Source organism: Ammospiza nelsoni, chromosome Z, assembly GCF_027579445.1.
Source record: "Ammospiza nelsoni isolate bAmmNel1 chromosome Z, bAmmNel1.pri, whole genome shotgun sequence".
Taxonomy (NCBI): Eukaryota; Metazoa; Chordata; class Aves; order Passeriformes; family Passerellidae; genus Ammospiza; species Ammospiza nelsoni.
This window is the reverse complement of record NC_080669.1, coordinates 32977955-32998376: the sequence shown is the minus strand read 5'-3', so window position 1 is coordinate 32998376 and position 20422 is coordinate 32977955. Positions and strand designations below refer to the sequence as shown.

Below are 20422 nucleotides of genomic sequence, written 5' to 3'. Positions count from 1 at the left end.
GTGAGCAGCAGTCAAGGGAGGGGATTCTGCCCCTCTGCTCTGCTCTGGTGAGAGCCCACCTGGAACCTGCATCCAGCTCTGGGGTCTGCAACACAAGAAAGAGGTGAACTTGCTGGAACAAATTCAGAGAAGAGCCACCAAATTGATCAGACATCTGGAGCACCTGTCCTATGAAGATAGGCTGAGATCTACAAAGCAAGAAGGGAAGCCTGGAACAGCACCAAGACTTTAGAATTCTTTCAAATGAAAAATATAAATATATTTTCAATTGAAAGGAATTTTTGCACATTTTACCAAAGGCTCACTAAACTTCAGGCACTTCCTGTAATACTGATGCAGTAATTTATGACCCAGGTCAGCAAACACTTATGGAAAAAAAAAAAAAAAACTGACTCCTAAACTCACTGAGGTGTATGTATGTATTTAAAACTGCATACACTTACAGAAATAGCTTGCAAAATAATCGATTTTGCTTCTTCATGTGTCCTTCCACAATATCTGTTTTTTCCAAGCCCTGGCATGTCTTTATAACCTGATTTACAGCCCTAACTATCCAAGCTTAATAAGAAGCTAGTAAACTTATACTTACATTCACAAATGTCTCTCATTGGAATAACCTCATTTCCATCTATCATCTCTTTGCAGTACATATGACTCAACTTCAGGTTGGCCAAACCTTCCCTGCCATGCAGATTAAGGGTCAGCAATAACTATTCTTGTTTTTAAGCAGGCATCATGACCCCCAGAGACCAGATTGCTAGCTGTTTAACAGACAATTTATCTATTTTAAGGTGTTCAGTGAGGCATGAAAGCTTTCCCACAGCCAGACCTTGTGATTTGGCCACCCAGTGATTTTTTACTTTGTTCAAGTCACTTAATACAGTTTATTCTCATAGCAAATGTATCTCTTGGTGTTGTTGCAGTCTTTCCAGCTGACAGATATGGTCACCTCCAGAGATCCAGCAATTCAAAAAATTGCTATCTCGGCATGGCGTCTGACTTTGACTCACTACTATTTTCCATGGTGCTGTTTGTGGTACAGTGTGGTAGAAGGAAAATAAATGTTTTTACAATATTCCTGGATTGGGTGTCCTCCTACCTAGAAGAATTTTTGAGTTATTTATGCATATTATTCTGAATACCAACTTTGCATTTTTGTCTTCCACAGCAGATAGTATCAAATACACTGCAGGAGCACCTTTTTCCTGCCAAAGCATATGAATCTCCACCAAACACTAACTGCTATGTACAAGTATGTAATATCACAAGTAAGAGAACATATTTTCTATACTTTACAAAGCCATGAAGAGAAAAAGGGTTGAACATGAGCCAGCAGTGTGTCCGGGTGGCCAAGAAGGCCAATGGCACCCCAGCCTTTGTTCTTTATCAAGAACAGTCCATCCAGAGGGACTAGGGAAGTCATTCTCCCTCTGTACTCAGCACAGGTGAGGCCACACCTATAGTCTTGTGTCAAGTTTTGGGGTCCTCACTTCCAGAAGGACAATGAGATGCTGGAGTGAGTCCAGAGAAGGACCGAAAGACTGGTGAAGGGTCCAAAGCACAAGTGCTTCAAGGAGTAGCTGTGGGAGCTGGGGTTGTTCTGCCTGGAAAAAAGAGGTGCAGGGGAGACCCTATTGCTCTCCACAATTATTTCAAAGGAGGGTGCAGCCAGCTGGGGCTTGGTCTCTTCTCCCAGGCAACCAGTGACAGGAGAAAAGGACACAGTCTTAAGCTGCACCAGAGGAGGTTTGGGTTGGACGTTAGGAAGAATTTCTTCTCAGAATGGATGATTAGGCTTTGGAATAGGCTCCCCAGAGAGGAGAGTGGAATCACTGTCCAGTGGGGTTAAGACAAGGCTGGATGTGGCATTCAGTGCTATGGTCTACTGAACACCATGGTTTTGAATCACAGGTTAGACTCAATGATCTCAGATATCTTTTCCAATCTAATTGATTCTGTGACAGAAAAAATAATTATATTAGCTAAAATATATTGCTTACTTATTTGCTAATCCTTTAAATGGATTTTGATATATTTTAAAATAAGTCATCATTCTGAAATCATTAACTCAGGGTACAGAAGCAGCCAAAAACCCAAGAGAATGTTGGGCATCACTAGGAATGATATTGTGAAAAAGACAGAGGGCTGTTTTGCCAGTACTTAAAGCATTGAAGTTATCACACCTTGAATTTTTTACCTAGCTCTGGTCCTTTCAGCCTGAGTAGGACATAGATGAGCTTGATTAATAGAGAAGAACTAAAATGAATGAGAAGACAGAGCCTCCCTTATAGGGCAAGATGGTGATTAAGGGAGACTAAGAGTGAGTCTTCTGAAATCATGAGGTAGTGGGAAAGGCAAATGAAGAACTATTATCCACTGAATCCTCAACATTAGAGCTAGAGGAAAATCAGTGGAACTGGGAAATTGCTTAAGGCAAAGGAAAGAAAGCATCTGCCATAGCAGATAGTAAACCAACTGCCTCAGAAGATTGTGAAGAAAAACAGTATTACCAAGTACAAAAAAAGAATGATTACACAAATATGGGCAAAATATCCAGAAACTAATACTAACATGAATACACATGAATTGACTTTCATTGTTGAAAATCCTAATATAACAATTCCAAAACCCTCTAGTGAATTTTGATGGGAAGGAGATCATCTATTAGATTTCTTGGTTTTTTGAAACAGTAGGAAAGTTAAAACCATGTTAGTATGGTTTAAACCCATTTGTAAAACAGATACCCATGACAATAAGCATGCCACACTGATGTCAGTACAGCAGTTGCCCTTTTTAACTCTCTGATCTGTCATAAACCAAATTCTAGTAGAGGAATTAGGAACTGGGGTATATCTATCATGATTTCAAAGCATAATCTTCAGCTAAACACAAGAAAAAGGAAAATTCTACTTTTCTTAAAATATCTAACACCAGAAAATTTGAGAAACTGCATGACTGCATGCCTGTGTTAACAGGCACCTGTAGAAAGAATCACCCTTCTTGTTCTACAATTTCTGAAGGTGTACTAATGCTAAGGACTCAAAACATAATGAAGGTATTGGTACTCCATATCTCCATTCTGAACCTATGCCCCTCCTATACTGCCAAAATTGTGGATTCCTGGTAATAAAAAATGCCCCAAAGCACCCAAAACTATTCCTTCAAAAATAAGTACTTCATTTTATGCTCTGGGGTGGGGGATGGAAGGTGGCTTTAATGACAGCTTTCAGTAGTCTCAAATCTCTGACTTCTGCGGTCAGGATTATGACTGCAGCTAGCAAGACATGGGCTTGTCCTCCTGGCTTTACAGCTGGTCAGTGCCTGTATGGTCTTTCCTTGGGACAAGAGTGATAAATTACCATCCCAGTGAGTTTCTTGACAGCACAGGCTACTGGTGAAAAAATCTTTATTATTACTTAATAATTAATTTCACTAACAAGTAAAGCAGACAAAGGAGTGGTAAAAGAAAGGCATTGTTTTGGCTCCTGGCTGCATGAAAGTCCCACCACAGCATGCGAATAGTCTTTCCTGCAAAACACCATGACTGGACTGCATCTTCTCTGCCATTCTGCCTTCCCCACAGAGGACCACAAGAAGAGCTCTGAACATGTACAAGGTCTCTTCTCCCTGAGGTGCAATCTCCAGCAAAAAAAAATTACCCTTCTTGGTAATTTTTTCCCTACTCTGAATCTGATCTGCAAGCCTGAGGCATCAAGTGCTCTTATTAACAAAAAACTCACTTTTAAGATTTATGTTATTCAATCTGATTGTGACTGCAATGGTATTAAAACTATAAACTCACTTGGCAACTGCCAAAGTTGTCCTTGACAACTTTCCAATGTGTCCTTGACAAAGCAAAAATAGATAAGTGGACTTTCATAGATATCAAAGCATGACTTCCCACTTCAAGAAGAGCAGAAGGGGGTACCAGGAAGAGCAGAGATATTCCTAAGTGATGTCTGGAACAGGGCTAGCAGCACAGGCCCACCTTGTATGAACTCACCTTAGAGCTATTGGTTAATAGCACAAATATATTGCACAAATTTCCTACTTGCAAATGAGTCACTTCATATTGAGGCATTAATAACCAGATCCATTCAGGAATTAAAAATCACTACCAAACACAACTGGCCTCCTGCTTCCAGAGGGAAAAGCACCAGGCTCTTCTAGCACATGGCAACATAAAGTACAGCTGATTGAGACTGGACTAGACAAACACTGAGCATGCCATGTTTACATACGCCAAGTCTTTGTCATTTTATATGACTTCCAAATAAACAATTTTTTCATCTGCTTTTCCTGCTATACTTGTAACACTGATTTATGACAGATTAGTCATTGAAGAACTGCTTCTTGGATTAGGAAGTATGGATTAGGAAAAAAAGGCATGATGAAAGCAAATTGAAATAATCCACCTTTGGTTAATTCCACCATCTATTTACCCATGCCCTCTTCTGTTTTTTCTATAATAATCATGGATTACCACTGATACAGTATTATCTGTAGCATTTTAGAGCATTTCTTTGGGACCTCAAATGACTTTATAGTCTTCCATTTTAATTATACATACACACTAAAATGTAGGAATTTGAAGATAAGAGAGCATGAGACCCTGGGATTCTTTCATATATAAGAAATAAAAACCACTGATTTATTTATTACCTAAGCAACAACACCAAAAATAAATAACAAAATAGAAAGTATGATCAATCTTTGGATCTATCTGTTCATATTCCCTTGATTGCTCAAATCTTGTTAATGTACAGCATCTCAGGCTTTTCCAGCTGTGGGCTCTGAGCTGTGAACAAGAACAGAAAAGAATGGCACAGTGTAAAATATCTGTGCTTTTCATAAAGTCTGCTGGGATGGTGTGCATTGAGTGATCTCTGCAGGTGAAACTTTCTTCATAGCAATTCTTTATCTTTACATGCCATGCCAGCAGAATAACCTTGGGCATTATAGTGAATATCCTTTTTTCTGCACACAGTTAGATGCACATGGCAAAAGAAAACTTCTACCCATCAAGCTATCATGCTTTCTGGAAAAACAAAGGGAATTAACCAAAAAGAATTTTTTTTATTTTTAAAAGGAAAATTAAGAGAAAAGGAAATTAACAATAATACCAAAACTGTATGTATTCAAGGCCTCTATCCACAGTCCTGTCACGCTTCATTACAAATGCTGATTTAAAAAGAAAGGAAACTGAAATCATATTTTACAGGTATGTGTAGCAGGGGACAGGGGAGATGTGAAGATGTGGTGTCATGTTACAATTGCATAATTAAAAACTGAAACTTATTACTCTCATTAGATATACTCAATTATGCCAGTTAAATGCTATTTTCTAGAACTGAAGGACTTCACACCATCTGTAAGTGACAGATAACCAGACCTAGAGAGCCACAGATGTAACATTCAGAAGAGCCTGATATCCTCCACATACTACACATGGAGCAGAACTCAAACCCTCAGAGATGGCTCCAGTGTAAAGGAGTGTGCTGGGTGGGCATGGCTAAGCTTTGGTAGCAGTGGGGATACAGCGGTGGCTTCTGTGAGAAGCTGCTGGAAGTTTCCTCCATGTCCAGCAGAGCCAATCCCTGGTGGCTCCAACACAGATGTGTCACTGGCCTAGGCTGGGCCAGTCAGAAACAGTGATAACACTGCTGTGATAAGAGATTTCAGGGGAGGGGAAGTGATTGCACAAATGTAACTGCAGCCAAAAAAAAAAAAAAAACATGAGAGGAAGAACTGTGCAGACACCAAGGTCAGTGGAGAAGGAGGGGCAGCAGATGCTCCAGACTCCAGGGCTGAAATTCCTCTGCAGCCTCTCGTGCAAAGCATGGTGAGGCAGCCATGCCCCTGCAGACCCTGGAGATCCACAGGGATGCAAGAGATCCACCTGCAGCCCATGCCAGAGCAGGTGGATGTAACTTTGATCACGGGGCAACTTTTTACATCAATAGGCCTTCCAAAATCAGATAGACTCCATCTCTCTAACAAGGGCAAAAACGATTCTAGCCCATGAGCTGTCAGGGCTGATTGAGAGGACTTTAAACAATGTTTGAATAGGGAAGGGGATGAAAATGGGCTCTCCAGAGATAAGCCATAGGTGGCAAGCCAGAGTCAGGGGTGAAATCAGCAGTCCAGCTGATGTGCATGTGCACTGGAGTGGGCAGCATGGGTGACAAGCAAGAGAAGTTGGAAGCCATTGGACAGAAGGGAAGCTAAGATGTCACCCATGGAAACATGGAGGGGTGACTTGCATGACTGGAGTGCTGCAATGGATGGTTACTTGCCCTTCAGAAGAGACAGGCAAGAGTAGGGGTGGCTCTGTATATTAGGGTCCTGGCTCCTTACTCACTCGGGAGGTCCTTGATGACTGGAGGCTGGCCAGTGTGGCACCCATCCGTAAGAAGGGCTGAAAGGAGGGACTGGGAAACTATAGGCTGGTCAGCCTGACCTCAGAACCTGTCAAGGTTATGTCTCGCGGTTTCTGCGGTCGAAAGTCTCTTTTTCCCAGCCCCAAGATTGAAGGAGTCAGGATTCTTCAGCTGTGGTTCTCAAGGCTGTTTATTCTTTGTTATCTTTAATATTCTTTCCCTGACCTGCTGAGATCCGTTCAGCAGGTCAGACAGAGGCACACTGACCACCAAGTTGACACCAAGTTGAATGTGTGTTGATCTGCTAGAGGGTAGGAGGGCTCTCCAGAGAGACCTGGACAGGCTGGAGAGATGCACTGAATCCAGTGGTTTGAGTGCACCAGGTCCTGCACTTTGGCCAAAACAAGCTCCTGCAGTGCAACAGGCTGAGGTCAGAGGGGCTGACAGAGTACTGAACATGAGCTAACAGTGAGTTCTAGTGGCCAAGAAGGCCAGGGCATCCCAGCCTGTATCAGCACCAGAGTGGCCAGCAGAACCAGGGCAGCGACTGTCCCCCTGCACTCAGCACAGGTGATGCCACACCTTGAGTGCTGTGTCCAGTTCTGGGACACTCAGTTCAGGAAGGTCATTGAGTTGCTCAAAAGTGTCCAGAGAAAGGCAACAAGGCTGGTGAAGGGTCCAAAGCACAAGTGCTTCAAGGAGCAGCTGAGGGAGCTGGGGTTGTTCTGCCTGGAAAAAAGAGGCACAGGGGAGGCCTTATTGCTCTCCACAATTATTAAAAAAGAAGGGTGCAGCCAGGTGGGTCTTGGTCCCTTTTCCCAGACAACCAGTGACTGGACAAGAGGACATAAGCTGCACCAGGGGAGGTTTAGGTTGAACATTAGGAAGAATTTCTTCACAGAAAAAGTGACTGAACATTGGAATAGGCTGCTGATGGAGGTGGTGGAGTTACCACCTCTAGAGGTGTTTAGGGAAAGACTGGATGTGGCACTTGGTGATGCAGTCTAGCTGACTGTAGATTGTGTTAGGTCATAGCTTAGGCTCAATGATCTCAGATGTTTTTTCCAACCTAGTTAATTCTGTGATGGCTGAGGAGGCTGTGAACTCATGGGAGGCCCGTGGAGACAGGAGCCCCCACTGGAGCAGCCTGTCCTTGGAGAACTGCACCCTGTGGAAGAGTGACCCAGGCTGTGGCAGTTTGGGGAGGGACTCACATTGCAGCAGGTCACTGAGAGCTGCTGCTTGTGAGATGGACTCACATCAGAGAAGTTCATGGAGAACTGTCTCCCACAGTGCAGGAGGGAAAGGTCCCCTCTCCCTGAGCAGCAGGAGAAACAACTTGTGATGCACTGACCATAACCCATAACCTATTTCCCATTTCTCTGTGCCATTGAAGGAGTAGGTAGAGTTGGGAAAAACAGAGGGGTGGGGAGGAAAGCATTTTTAAGGTCTTATTTTACTTCTCGTTATCCTGCTCTGATTTTTTAGTAATAAATTCTATTACTGTCTCAGATTGCACCTTTTTTTCCCATGGTGGTATTTGGTGAGTGATCTCTCCTCATCTTTAGTTCAATTCATGGACCCTTCATTACATTTTCTTTCCCCTGTGAGAGGTCTAGCTCTGGAGAAAAGTGAGGGAAAATCTTTGGCTGATGCCAGGCATCCAGTCAGGATCAACACCCTACAAGAAGCACCACTCTTCTTCTAAGACTCAGCATCTTTCTCTATTTAAAAGATTATACAAACCATTGAAAAGTATATATACACTGCTTGTGTTTCAGTTTGCTGAGCCTCCAGTGCACATGCAGAGGCCAAATCATTTGAGAAAAATAAGTTAAATCCTTGCCACTTTCTCATCACATTTTTTTTTAATTCGTTGGGAAAATTGCCTAATTAAAAAAGAAAAGGTGTGTCTTGAGTCTTTCTCAAACATGTTTCAAATGTGCAGCCTTAGTGCTCTGCTGTGGAAACTATTTGCAAAAATAAGGACAGATCTTCTAAATCCATGTTGACATCCATTAAGCAGATGAGCTGAGAAGCCCTGAAGTGCATTAAGATTTTGACTTCAGTGACAAGTTGGGTTTCAGGTGGTCTATTACTACATAAGCAAGAGAGATCAAGGCAACAACCCCCATGGCCTCTGAACTTGTGAATTACCATCCTAACACCAGTTCACTCTAGAGAAAACAGTGACCAAGAATCATGCAGAACCTCCTTTCCACAGTGAGAAGCAGAAATATTTTCCACGGAATTTCTCCTTTAGTGTGGAAACCCAGGGCAGCAGGAATATTTCTGTCTGCTCTGGGGTGCCCTGACCCCCGGGGGAGCGCTGACTTTGACCCTCATTCATGGAGGAAGTTTCCTACACTTCAAGATAGACTAGAATCCACAGAAGTGTGAAATAGATTATCGAGAGTAGTGTAGGTTTATCACTTGGTGAGAAATTTAGGGTTTGGGATTTTTACTATGTTGTGGATGGAAGCAAGATGGAGGGCACAGGGCATCATCCTGGGTTTCTTCTTCACGCTTCTTCTTCCTTCTTCTTTGTGGGATTGGGTGGCATTTTGTAATTGGGCAGAAACATCTGCATTGTGGGCTCTGTGAGATCAGTTATTAGGTTAAAAAGGAAAATAATCTAGTTCTTAATTGGATAGTTTAGTCTTAAAAGACCTTGCAACAAGAGATTGTTAGCCATTTTGTGCCTGCTGATGAAAAGCTGCCCAACTCACAGTAGTGAGACTGTTTCACTGATAAGAAATAAACACTTGAGTCTGAACATGATCTACCATCTCAAGTGCCTTCAATCCAGACCCAGAGAAGCCAATACTTTAGCAATAATATTTCAGAGTGCCTTGACATCCAAAGGCAGACACTGATTTTATTTCAAAAGCATAGCTAAGAAAATGGTTGTTAATTAAAACAAGAGAAATGAAAGTAAGTGTCAGGAAAGGTACAATGTTGACTGACAATATTCTTAGTTGTCCTTAGCAGTGTTATAAAATGCAGTGACAGGCAAGAACACAGCATCATTATTTGCCCAAGGCATTCCTGGCCTCCAAACATGCAGTTTGCACAAGTTTTCAGACTACTAGACGTTTTTTTTCTATGAAATCATAGACGTAGTGATAACTTCAAATAGATAATTCTCCACCTTCAATTTCTGAAAATAGTTTCACATGTTAAACCACAGAGTAAGTCAAGGATTACAGTCAAATCCAACCAGGGAAGGTTGGGCCCCAGGTAGGACAGAAATGAAGCATCAGTAATCTGAGGGGATAACTCTTAAATTTTCTTGCTGCAAGTGATGTCTAAATCCTGAATATTATGTTAAACTGGTTTCACAGAAACCAAACCTTTACCCCATAGACACAAAGCTTCATATACTGAACAGATGATTTTTTTCACATCAGCTTTTTCTATGGAAGAGTAGGAAAAGCAGTTCTTTTTAAGACCTGTAAGCCTCTCTGATGTCTCTAAGATGCTTCATTAAAGATTTATTCCTATAAAGCTTTTAAAAAGACTGCATTGACCATAATCCATATGAGGCATTAACCACAGGGTTAATCAATGTTCTGAAACAAAGAGTAGTATGGCAATGTGATAGAATGTCTTACTTAATTTCATTATTCAAATGGGGACCACAGACACCCATCAGACTTCCACCCAGCCGAAGAAGTGACAGAGAGCTCTGACATCCTTAGGCACAGACAATGACAGAAATGCAAAACACTATTACTCTCACTCAGTTGACTGTACATACAGCTGCAAAGTACAGATGGTTTTTAAGTCAAAGGGTGACAATATTATTAATTTATTTTCAAAACATCTTAAGAACAGCCAGGAAAAATATGATTGTCAAGTGAACACAGCAGCACTAAATAAAAGGCAAAGCAAAAGTCTACCAAGAAGCCTCTAGAAGAAATAGAAGACTAGTAGGACTAGAAGAACTAGTCCTCAAGGTTTCACAACTGTCTTCTCTAAAATGCTAATGAACACTCTTCTACTTGAATTTCACCAATCATTGCAATTCAAGAAAAAAGAAAAATAACTCCAGCCAATCTAGGGCATCACCTAGAATCTGACCCTCTGCTTTGGTCATGAAGCAAATTCTCAGAGATGGGTTGCATGGCTGCACTTCACTTGCTCATTTCAGGAGCATTTTCTGTATTTTGTTATTGTGTAAGACATATGGCAGAGATGAAGCAAAGCTTCCCAAATAACAACATTGAGAAACTATTAAGATGATCAGATACAAAAATATGTTGAATAAACGATGCCTCTAATTATTTCTCCTTTTTAAGTTCTTAATGGTATTAGTTTTTATAAAAGACTGTAACACATTTTTCACACAACTTCACTTGAAAAATTTATTTGAAATATCCCAGCAAAGACTAAAACATACTCACAGCACAACAACCATCAGTGAGCGAATTCTTGGTGCTTTATATTTCAATAAAACTTATCCTGGGAGGATATCCAGGTTTTTTTAAAAGCCAATTAATTTAGACTCTTGAATGAGAAAGGACTATACAATCGTACTCTGGATCATAAAAGGTAAAATGTTCGTCCAAGGACAAACAGTAGCAAATATTGAAAATCCATTGACTTCCTGGTTTACGACCTGTTCACTCAGCTGTACAGTTCCAGTATTTCATCCAAGATAAATAGCTATAAAATAACAGCATGCCCCAGCTGTTCTATACAAACTACAAATGCATCATTCAGCAGAACATAACCTGCTTCTGAAACTTTCAGTGTGAGGCCAGTGACAATGGGATCCCCGCACTGTGAAGTGACTTGTGAGCACAAGCGCATGCAGTGCTTGGGGAAAGAATCAACCAAGAGCCAAGGCAGCAGGTGCTGAGGCACTCGGTGCTTCTGCAGCAGGCAGACAGCAGTCAGCAGCGTGCCTGCTCTCCAGCAAGGTGGTAAAGCACACACACAGTCAGTCCTGCACTGGTACTGGTACTGAGCTCAAAAGAGCTACTTTCCTGCATTCCCCCCCCGCCACGTACACTTCTTGTGTCCAGAGCAACAGAATATTCACAATGGCCAGTAGGAAGGACAGAGCTCCCATTCATTAAGCACAGCTAAGGTGTTGAACAACTCTGTTTTCACAACAAAATTTTCAAAATTCCAACATAAGCAGCAAGAATTCTTACCCTCCAGAGCAGCTGTACTTGAAAAATATGCATATATTGCACCTCTGTATCAGCTTAAGGTCTGTCACTACTTTGAAAAGATTGTCTTATTTGTGATCCTAAAGATACACCCAAGAGAAAAATAAGTGAGACTATGCATAAACGTCTTGAAATAGTCAGGCCTGAATTAAACTTTCCAGATTATTTGGGAGGGGAAAAAAGGGGAAGGGAAGGAAAGAAAAAAGAAAGCAAAAGAGGGAAGGGAAGGGAAGGGAAGGGAAGGGAAGGGAAGGGAAGGGAAGGGAAGGGAAGGGAAGGGAAGGGAAGGGAAGGGAAGGGAAGGGAAGGGAAGGGAAGGGAAGGGAAGGGAAGGGAAGGGAAGGGAAGGGAAGGGAAGGGAAGGGAAGGGAAGGGAAGGGAAGGGAAGGGAAGGGAAGGGAAGGGAAGGGAAGGGAAGGGAAGGGAAGGGAAGGGAAGGGAAGGGAAGGGAAGGGAAGGGAAGGGAAGGGAAGGGAAGGGAAGGGAAGGGAAGGGAAGGGAAGGGAAGGGAAGGGAACTTATCCCTGCCAGGGAAAGAACCAGGGTAAATTTTGCCCAGTCATTTCACCATTGCTTCATTTTTTGCAAGTTCTTGTATATCATAACTACTTGTCTGTATGTTATAGAAGACTTCCTTTAAACTGCATTAAAAATCTATAGGTATCACAGTACAAAGAAGATCAGTATTGCAAATGCCAGCCTATGCTAATTTTATCAGAAATAGTGAGAACCGTACCCTAGACAACAATCTGCCTTTTCTTGAACTTATTAGCAAAGCATATTAAATGCACAGACTAAAAAAGGACCAAAAAAAAAAAAAAAAAAAAAAAGAAAGAGCCCAAAACAAAACAAAATAAAACAAAACAAAAAATACCTGGTGAGCTCTTCTTTAATCTTCAAGGGTTCATGTGGATAGAATTTCACTCTAAAGCACATGGTATATGGTGGATGAGCTGAAACATTATAAAGAAAAAACATGAGAACCATAGAAAACAAACATTGCTTAAGCCACTCTGAAGGAGTGACCTTAAAATCACTTACTAATGGTTAGTTTAGGCAGAGATTCAAACAGGGGCATTATTATATATGCTTTATTTTGGGGTGGTCTTTTTTGGCAAATGATAAGCAGTAAGCAATGATAATACTACAAAATTGAAGAAACCATTTAGGTAATGAAACTAAAGACAGTAGAAGTATTTCTGTTCCCAGTATTTAATAAGATTATAGTACCCAACTCTGAGCAATTATATCAATGCCAGGCCTGATGTACAATCCTTCCAATACAAAAGAAAGAGGGGAAAAAGAAAGGAGAAAGGAGAAAGAGGAAAGAATCACAATAACAGGAAATATTTCAATTTTGCAATCAGTGCCTCTCAGGCACTTCGATTTAGAGCAAAGTGCAGATCTACAATATTCTAGTTAGTTTTAATATATTTTGGTCTTGGTATATTCTCAATGTACACAGACAATTTTAAATTTCCAAAACCTTGAAAAGATTGTGCTTTTATGGCAGGGAAAGGGAAAGCAGAAGAAAAGAGCAAGAAAAAATTACAGAGAAAATGGAAGACATTACCAGGTGAAATCATTAATTTCTTTTTTAAATTGTAAATTGTAACAGTAATTAGTAAGCTACTAGAACATTTTACTGTACCATCTTCTTAAGCTCACCAGTTAAAAGGCTTGTATAAACTTCATGTGGTGATTAGTTCAACAATCATGATACTCTTCAAGCTTCTCTGACTGCAGTATCTACGTGTATGCTGCAGTGTTTCAGAAACACATCCCTAGATATCTCACAGTTCCATGTGATGTACAACAGCAATAGAAAATAAAAATTAGTTAAATCTTTTGTTACGGTTGGTATCTTTTGGATAAAATATTCCTTTATCTTCTTGAAGATAAGGGAATATTTTCCTCTTTTAAAATCTCACATTGTACTTACTTTAAGTACAGTCAGTTGCCACAAAAACTGCTGATTTAATTTTTTTTCCTTGTTTAAATAACCATTCATTTAAGACACAAGGAGGAATTTCAGAAGGGATGGGAATGGAAATATGAAAAATACAGGAAAAGAAAAAAAACAAGTAATCAATAAGAAATAGAAATTAAGGGGAAACTAAGAAAAAAAAAAAAGCCTTTGTTGTTCTCTAGAGATGGCTTGAGCTTTCACAGTTTTCCTATCTGGAGAAGTTGTCTGAAAGCTAGAGAAACACTCAGTCTGTTTTCTGTGGGCTTTGCTGTCCTAGATATGACTGCAGCATTGTCTTACAGTGACTGCAAAACAGAAGACATTGTTATGTCTTAACTGCCCTGCAACAGCAAAGTAGAAGGTAAAGTGAATTCACTGTCCCAGAAAGGAAAGCATCCATGCAGAAACTCACTAAGGAGTCATGTTGCCTGGACACAACAAAGGATAACTTAAGTCATCTTAAATGTTTCTGTCACTCCTCAATAGTCATGTTAAAACTATTAAGGGAGGAAAATTTTGGAATACTGTTCCAATTTAAAAATGTGACAGGAGAGACAACCTGTATTAAACAAGCAAGAGCTCTTCCCCTGGGGAAAACAAAGAAAAAAACCTCTCACTTTTAAATGTTTTGGCAGATTTAGAATTAGTTTGAAAATAGCAATGAAGATATAAGAATAGCTAATGCATCTATCTTCAGGGCCATAGCAAATACAAGCCTACTGCAAGACTCCAAAAATGTACTGAATTTCACCCAATTTTCCAGATGTCAATTTAAAAAAAAAAAAAAAAAGGAAAATTTATCAGTGGTAAAAATAAATAAATAAATAAAGGTTCATTCTGACTGTATATGGTAAACACATAAAAGTATCAGCTGCCCTATATGCAAAGAGTATCACGGCGAGGAAATGATGGCATCCACTGCACTATAAAAATAGCCTACATTCATAGGAAAGGTTAAAGTAGGAAATGTTTTACTTGAGCAGAAGAACAGTATGTGACAGAAGTACACACCAATGCACAGGACATGCAGGGGATTTGTCAAGGCAGCTTAAAGCCTATTTCTCAAATCTTTTTCTAGACTCAAGCTCCTGTAACAATATTCCTCCTCAGCAGTGCAGCAATACTATACAAGTCTGCTGCAGCCTGCTAAGCCAAGATCCCTTCTCTATTGCTGTGCAAGAATGGAACAAAAACAACTTGCAATTTGAAATGGTAAAAAGAACATGAATCTATCCATCTAATTAATCTGTGGAGATAAAAATGTTCCCTGCAATTACAGGAGAGCCACTTTTTCTGTTCCTTATTCCCAGCTGGAAAACCAGCCTCAATGAACATTTGAATGGGGAAGAAGGGAACTCCCAGAGATATCCACTTTACCCTCCATCTTAATTTTAAGGTAGATCATAAGCCTAATGTTCTTCCAAACAGACATTTGAAGATATGTAAATGTTTAGCAAGGCCTTTTTCTCATACATTTTACCACACTGGGGAAACATGCATGAGGACTTCATGTTCTCTCTTTGATTTCTCATAGCAGAAACCAAGACAGGCACTGAATTTTATCAGCTCAAGAGATATGATTGTCAAGCCAGATAATTTCTCAATTCCTTGAAAGTAAAATTACTTTTGACCACTTCCATATTAAAGTGGAGACATTAACAACAAACCTTCCCAAAATAGACCAGAATTGCAGAAGCACATTTCATCAACACAAAACTATCAATTCACATAATCAGTTTTTTAGTAGCTATTTCTTATAAGTCTTTTCTTTCAGAGGGTCCTTTATCTCTCAGATAAGAAGCAGCAGGCATAGCAAAATGCCTGAGGCTCTGTCAGAATTTCCTGCTATCTGAGTTCACTTTCTCACTAAAAACCATTCACAATTACAATGATTTCAAAGGACTTTATTGTGGAGAATAGTATCGAAAGCAAACTCCATTGAAGCAGAACCATTAATTTGCCAGTTTGTATGCTAACAGTACATAAGAGGTGAAAGAAAAAGTACAAATAAAATCATTTAAATTATGTTAAATGCTGAAACAAGTCATGATCTAAATGCTCATGAAGGAGCTACACACAGAGCATAGTCTTCAAGGCAACTGGCTGTATGTTGTTAAATTTTATTTCATTTACATTTAACTACGATACAGTATTCTATGTACGTCAAAAAGGAAGGATCTCCCTAAAGTACTCCCAAACCTACAACACCGTGACAAGAACAAAGAGGAATATGGGAGATGCCTCCCTTGGTACAGAAATCAGTAAGTAAGGGACTGAGTCTCACATGAACTATTTTTAAGCGCCCTACCAAAAAGGCCCACACATTTGTATTACCATTTTCTTCATAGCAAAAGAATCTGAAAAAAGAATAAAATATTTATGTGTGCTGATTTTGGCTGGAGTAGTGTTAATTTTCTTTGCAGTGGCTTGTATGGGGCTGTGTTTTGCATTTGTGTTGAACACAGGGTTGATAATACAGAGAAGTTTTTTGTACTGACACCCTGGTGAGGAGACTATGTGTGCATGGGAATTTGGGAGGAGACACAGACAGGATGGATGACCTCTGCTGACCAAAGGAATATGCCAGATGACATGTCATCATGTGCAGTATATAAAGTAGGAGAAAGAGGAAGGGGAGACTTCTGGAGCAATTGTCTTCCCAAGTCACAGTTACCTACTGTCCTGCGGATGGTTGAACACCTGCCTGCCCATGGGAAGGACTCAATGAATAACTGGTTTTGCTTTGCTTGTGTTGCTTTTCCCTTTCATATTAAATTTTCTTTGTCTTAACCACAGGTTTTCCAGCTTTTTACCCTTCTCTCCACAATCCTGATGGTGGGGGACTGGGAGAGTGCCTGCATGAGGCCAGTTGCTGGCTGGGGTTAAACCACAACACTATGAAAGATGAAAATAGTTTTTAAAAGCTGTTGAAAAACTTGATTGAAATTTTACAAGTGTCAACCAAATAGATAAAGATGGAAGATTCTCAGCTGATGCTTTTTGGAAAGCTTGTTTTTCACAATTTCCTTTTCACCAAGCACAAATGTTATGTTCTATAATGCACAGCACTGTCAGTGTACACGAACATCTGTACATGAATTACACATGGATACTGAAATCCAAAAGCAGATGTTAAAATTATCTTTATAGTCCTGAGAATGCAACTTTGCAGAATACTTCCTTCATCTCTCCTTGTTGTTACATATTCTCTGAATTACAGATTCCTACAAAAAGTTAGTGAAATTTAAGAAACAAACAAGCAAGAAAAAATATTACACTCAAATATTCTTCATGTTCACTATCTCTGCAGAAGCATCTCTGGGAAACCATTAATACGTACATAGTTGTTTCCATATGCCTGTTTCCTTTCCAGAGGAATCAGCTCTTTATCCATATTCCTTGCTGAGCATTTTAAAGACAGGTAGAACGTTACTCAGTGTTTTTATGCATAAGGGATACCTGATCTACCATAAATGTCAAATTAGAGCTATCCCACATTGCACTCATTAGTTAAAGAGCAACACAGGGCAAGGTGGATTTTTGTCAAGTGTTTATAATAAAGCTTAAAATGCTGTTATGAAATATTCATGAGGATTATAGAATACACAGCATTCATATTAGTGCCTGAAGGATCACACAAAACTCCCATTGTATATGTATTTATGAATTTTTCATTGTATATGTATTGTATATGTATATATGTATATATGTATATATATATATATATGTATATATGTATATATGTATGTATATATGAATCTCACATTGGATTAAACTTTTCTTTACATTTGTGCTGAGATCAACCTGGTTCATTCCATCTCCTTTCAGGTTTTAGCATTAGAGATCACGGAAATTAATTGAAAAATTCCAATGACCTGACACAGGAGAACATCCTTGCAGCATTACTCTTTTAGATCATAGAATCATAGAGTGCTTTGGGTTTGAAGAGACTGTAAAGGTCATCGAGTTCCAACCCTTGCTGCCACGGGCAGGAACAGCTTGCACTGGACCAGGTTACAACCTGGCCTTGAGCACCTCCAAGGACAGGACACCTGTTACCTTTCTGAGGAACATGTTCCAGTGCCTCACCACCCTCACACGAAAAAGTTTTTCCCTAATATGTAATCTAAACCTACTCTCTTTCGGTTATGCGAGGCAACAAGAAAAACATGAAAATTTAGAATGCCTGCACGTCAGAGCAACAGAAATTGTCTCACTGTCATCAAGAACAAAACCCATAAAATATTTGGATATTTCCCACTAAGCAGGTTGCAGGAGAGCTGCATATTACTAGGCAGAATAATCTTTAAGAGTAATAAAAAAAAAACAGCAGGAGAGAAAGTGCATGGGAAAACTCTTCTTTACTTAAACATTAGTGCTGATGTGACTCAGGTTTTACACCATAACTTTCCTAGACAGAAAATAAGCAACAACATTGCCAAACAGAGAACTTTACTGTCAGCATTTGGGAGAGATAACAGAATACACAAAAACATGCAAAGAACAGAAGTTTCTTTTAGAAGTTCTGTATCTTGAACCACAAAGATACAGCTTCCTTGGGCAGCCTTCCAGAGAGTTTTCTGTCACACTGCTGGAAACACACTGCTTGCAGCTGCTGGTCACCAATTGGCTTCAATTTGTACAAACAAGACTGGCTGTGGTTCAGGACATTTCTCAGAAACTGAATTTTTCCCTCTCAGGCAAAATCAGTGGTAAAAATGGCTGAGGCACAGACTTACACTTCATGTTAAGACACAAACATTACAATGACAATGAAAAATACAGGGGTAGATGGTGAGACAAAAAAAATACCATGCCTTCATTCTTTTTGTGTGGCACCAGAAATGCATTTAAATATAGTTTCATATGTGATATGACAAGATAGAAAATTTTAGACAATTCTTCTTGTCATATAGCAGCTACTAAATATGAATTTAAAGCAATTTTTTCCAAAGCCAAAGAAATTGAAATTGTAGCATATCACACAAGATCCTATGAACACGTCAGAGATTCAAAGAAACAACATCCTTTTTTACAGACAGAGATGTACTGTTGCCAGATTATGAGTTCTTTACAACCTGATTATAGAGGGATTATGCCTGAATGATTAATGTACTACTGAGGCCCATAAAAGCTAGTACCTAATAAAATGTATACTAGAATACTTCTACTAGTCAAACTTTTTCTGCTCCAAATATTTGTCAATATTGAGCTGCATGAATAAATAGACTGAAAATCCTGCTGGTGCTGTGATTGAGGAAAAGGGAACTCCATACAAATGGTAGCTGAGCTCAAGAACAAATCATTTTTGAAATTTTTTCTGCACGTATGCAATAGCTTCACAATTCTACATAAATCTAAACATTCAACTGAATTTAGAACCTTTTGAGTTATTATGGATTATCACAGAAAATTTTTCATTTTTTCCTGAATTCCTAAATGCAAAGAAATAAAAAGAAAGTTCCATTTACTACAGTCACTTTGAATAGCCACTTCTCCCAGGAGTCATGTCTACATAACATAGGTGCTATTAACCAGTCACTTCCTTGCTTCAGTTTTTAGACTTTCTACCTTCTACTAATTCCAGTTCTCACTTGTGCCACCTGACACTGGAAAGTTTTGCAAGTGAGTATCAATAATTTCTTCTTCTGAGTTTAAACCTTTTCATAGTAAACCAAATATTTCTAGATCAACTATGAGTTAACCCTGTTCCTTTAGAATTTTTTTTGTTTTCTACCTTAATATAGCCTATTTTTAGAAACATAAGTCAAAAGGTTCTTGATGCCAAATTCATACAAAAAAATGTCCTTGAAACCTGTGGGAGCATAATCTTCATGGATTCTATACATGTACAAAATATATATACATAGCTCTATTTTTTTTTCCTTAAAGGGTTATTGTAGCAACTGAAGTCTTTCTTCTGTGACATGAGAGAAAGTTAACTTACACTAGTATTTTTAAGTATAAATTGACAATCCAACTTCTTAAACTGTTAATCCAACAGTTTAAAAAATTGTTAATCCAACTTCTGTGTCCTAAGGCTGGTAAAAAAAAATCCTTTGCTATCATCTCATTCTTTTTGGCAGTTGTTCTTAAGTTGTTCTTTCCACTATGATAAACAACCTCATGCTAGATGCATTTTATTTTGCTTTTTTGCTACATATGATTTTTTTTTTAGAGTTTTGATTAGGATTCTATCTCAAAAGCCACAGAAATCCTCTGATGAGGCCATCAAATCACTACATCTACGGAATTCTTGGACTACCATCTATCATATCCAGGTAGCATCTATATGCAGGGAAGGTTGTTTTGAATACATCAAAACATTCTCAGCACATCTGTTGGCAGAGCCCCTGCATGTGCTGCTTTGCAAAGTGCACAAGAGGAATGAGCCCTTATACTTTGTTGGGTAAAAGCAGTAACATAAATGCAGGAGATACATTCAGGAAACTGTTCTACTTTTGATAACACATTAGAAGGAAGCAAGAGATTCAGATAATTTACAATTCTTATACTTTTTCTGTTCTTCCCTCTTTTCTTCCTTTACTAGCACTGCTGAGGAGAACAACTACATTCTAATTTGACTTTTTAAAACTTAATTATTACTGGATAGTACTCCAGCTGGCTAAACACTAGATATAAAATTTTGGATTGACTCTGCCAGATATATGAATATTGGCATATATACACATGCATGCGTATACTGTAGTATGGCTGCATTAATGGAAGAATTCCTTGAAATTCCTAGTCAACACCCAGTATTAACTGGTTTTGCATATTAGACAATCTCTTAAGCCTCACTACATTTTAAAGCAAATACATTATCTCCCACAAAAAAGGCTCCTTGTTAAAACAAAAAACTGTATATGAACAATATGAGGATAAAATTCTCC

General features: G+C 39.2%; 1 protein-coding gene across 2 annotated transcripts in view; it reads right to left on the bottom strand.

Moving 5' to 3' along the window:
• Positions 1 to 20422, bottom strand: part of FRMD3 (FERM domain containing 3) — a 131871-nt gene that overhangs the window by 39579 nt on the left and 71870 nt on the right. For both annotated transcript variants that reach the window (XM_059492448.1, XM_059492449.1), the window contains exon 4: positions 12435 to 12513. In XM_059492448.1, coding sequence (XP_059348431.1) covers positions 12435 to 12513 — 79 coding nt within the window. The remainder of the gene's footprint in view (positions 1 to 12434; positions 12514 to 20422) is intronic.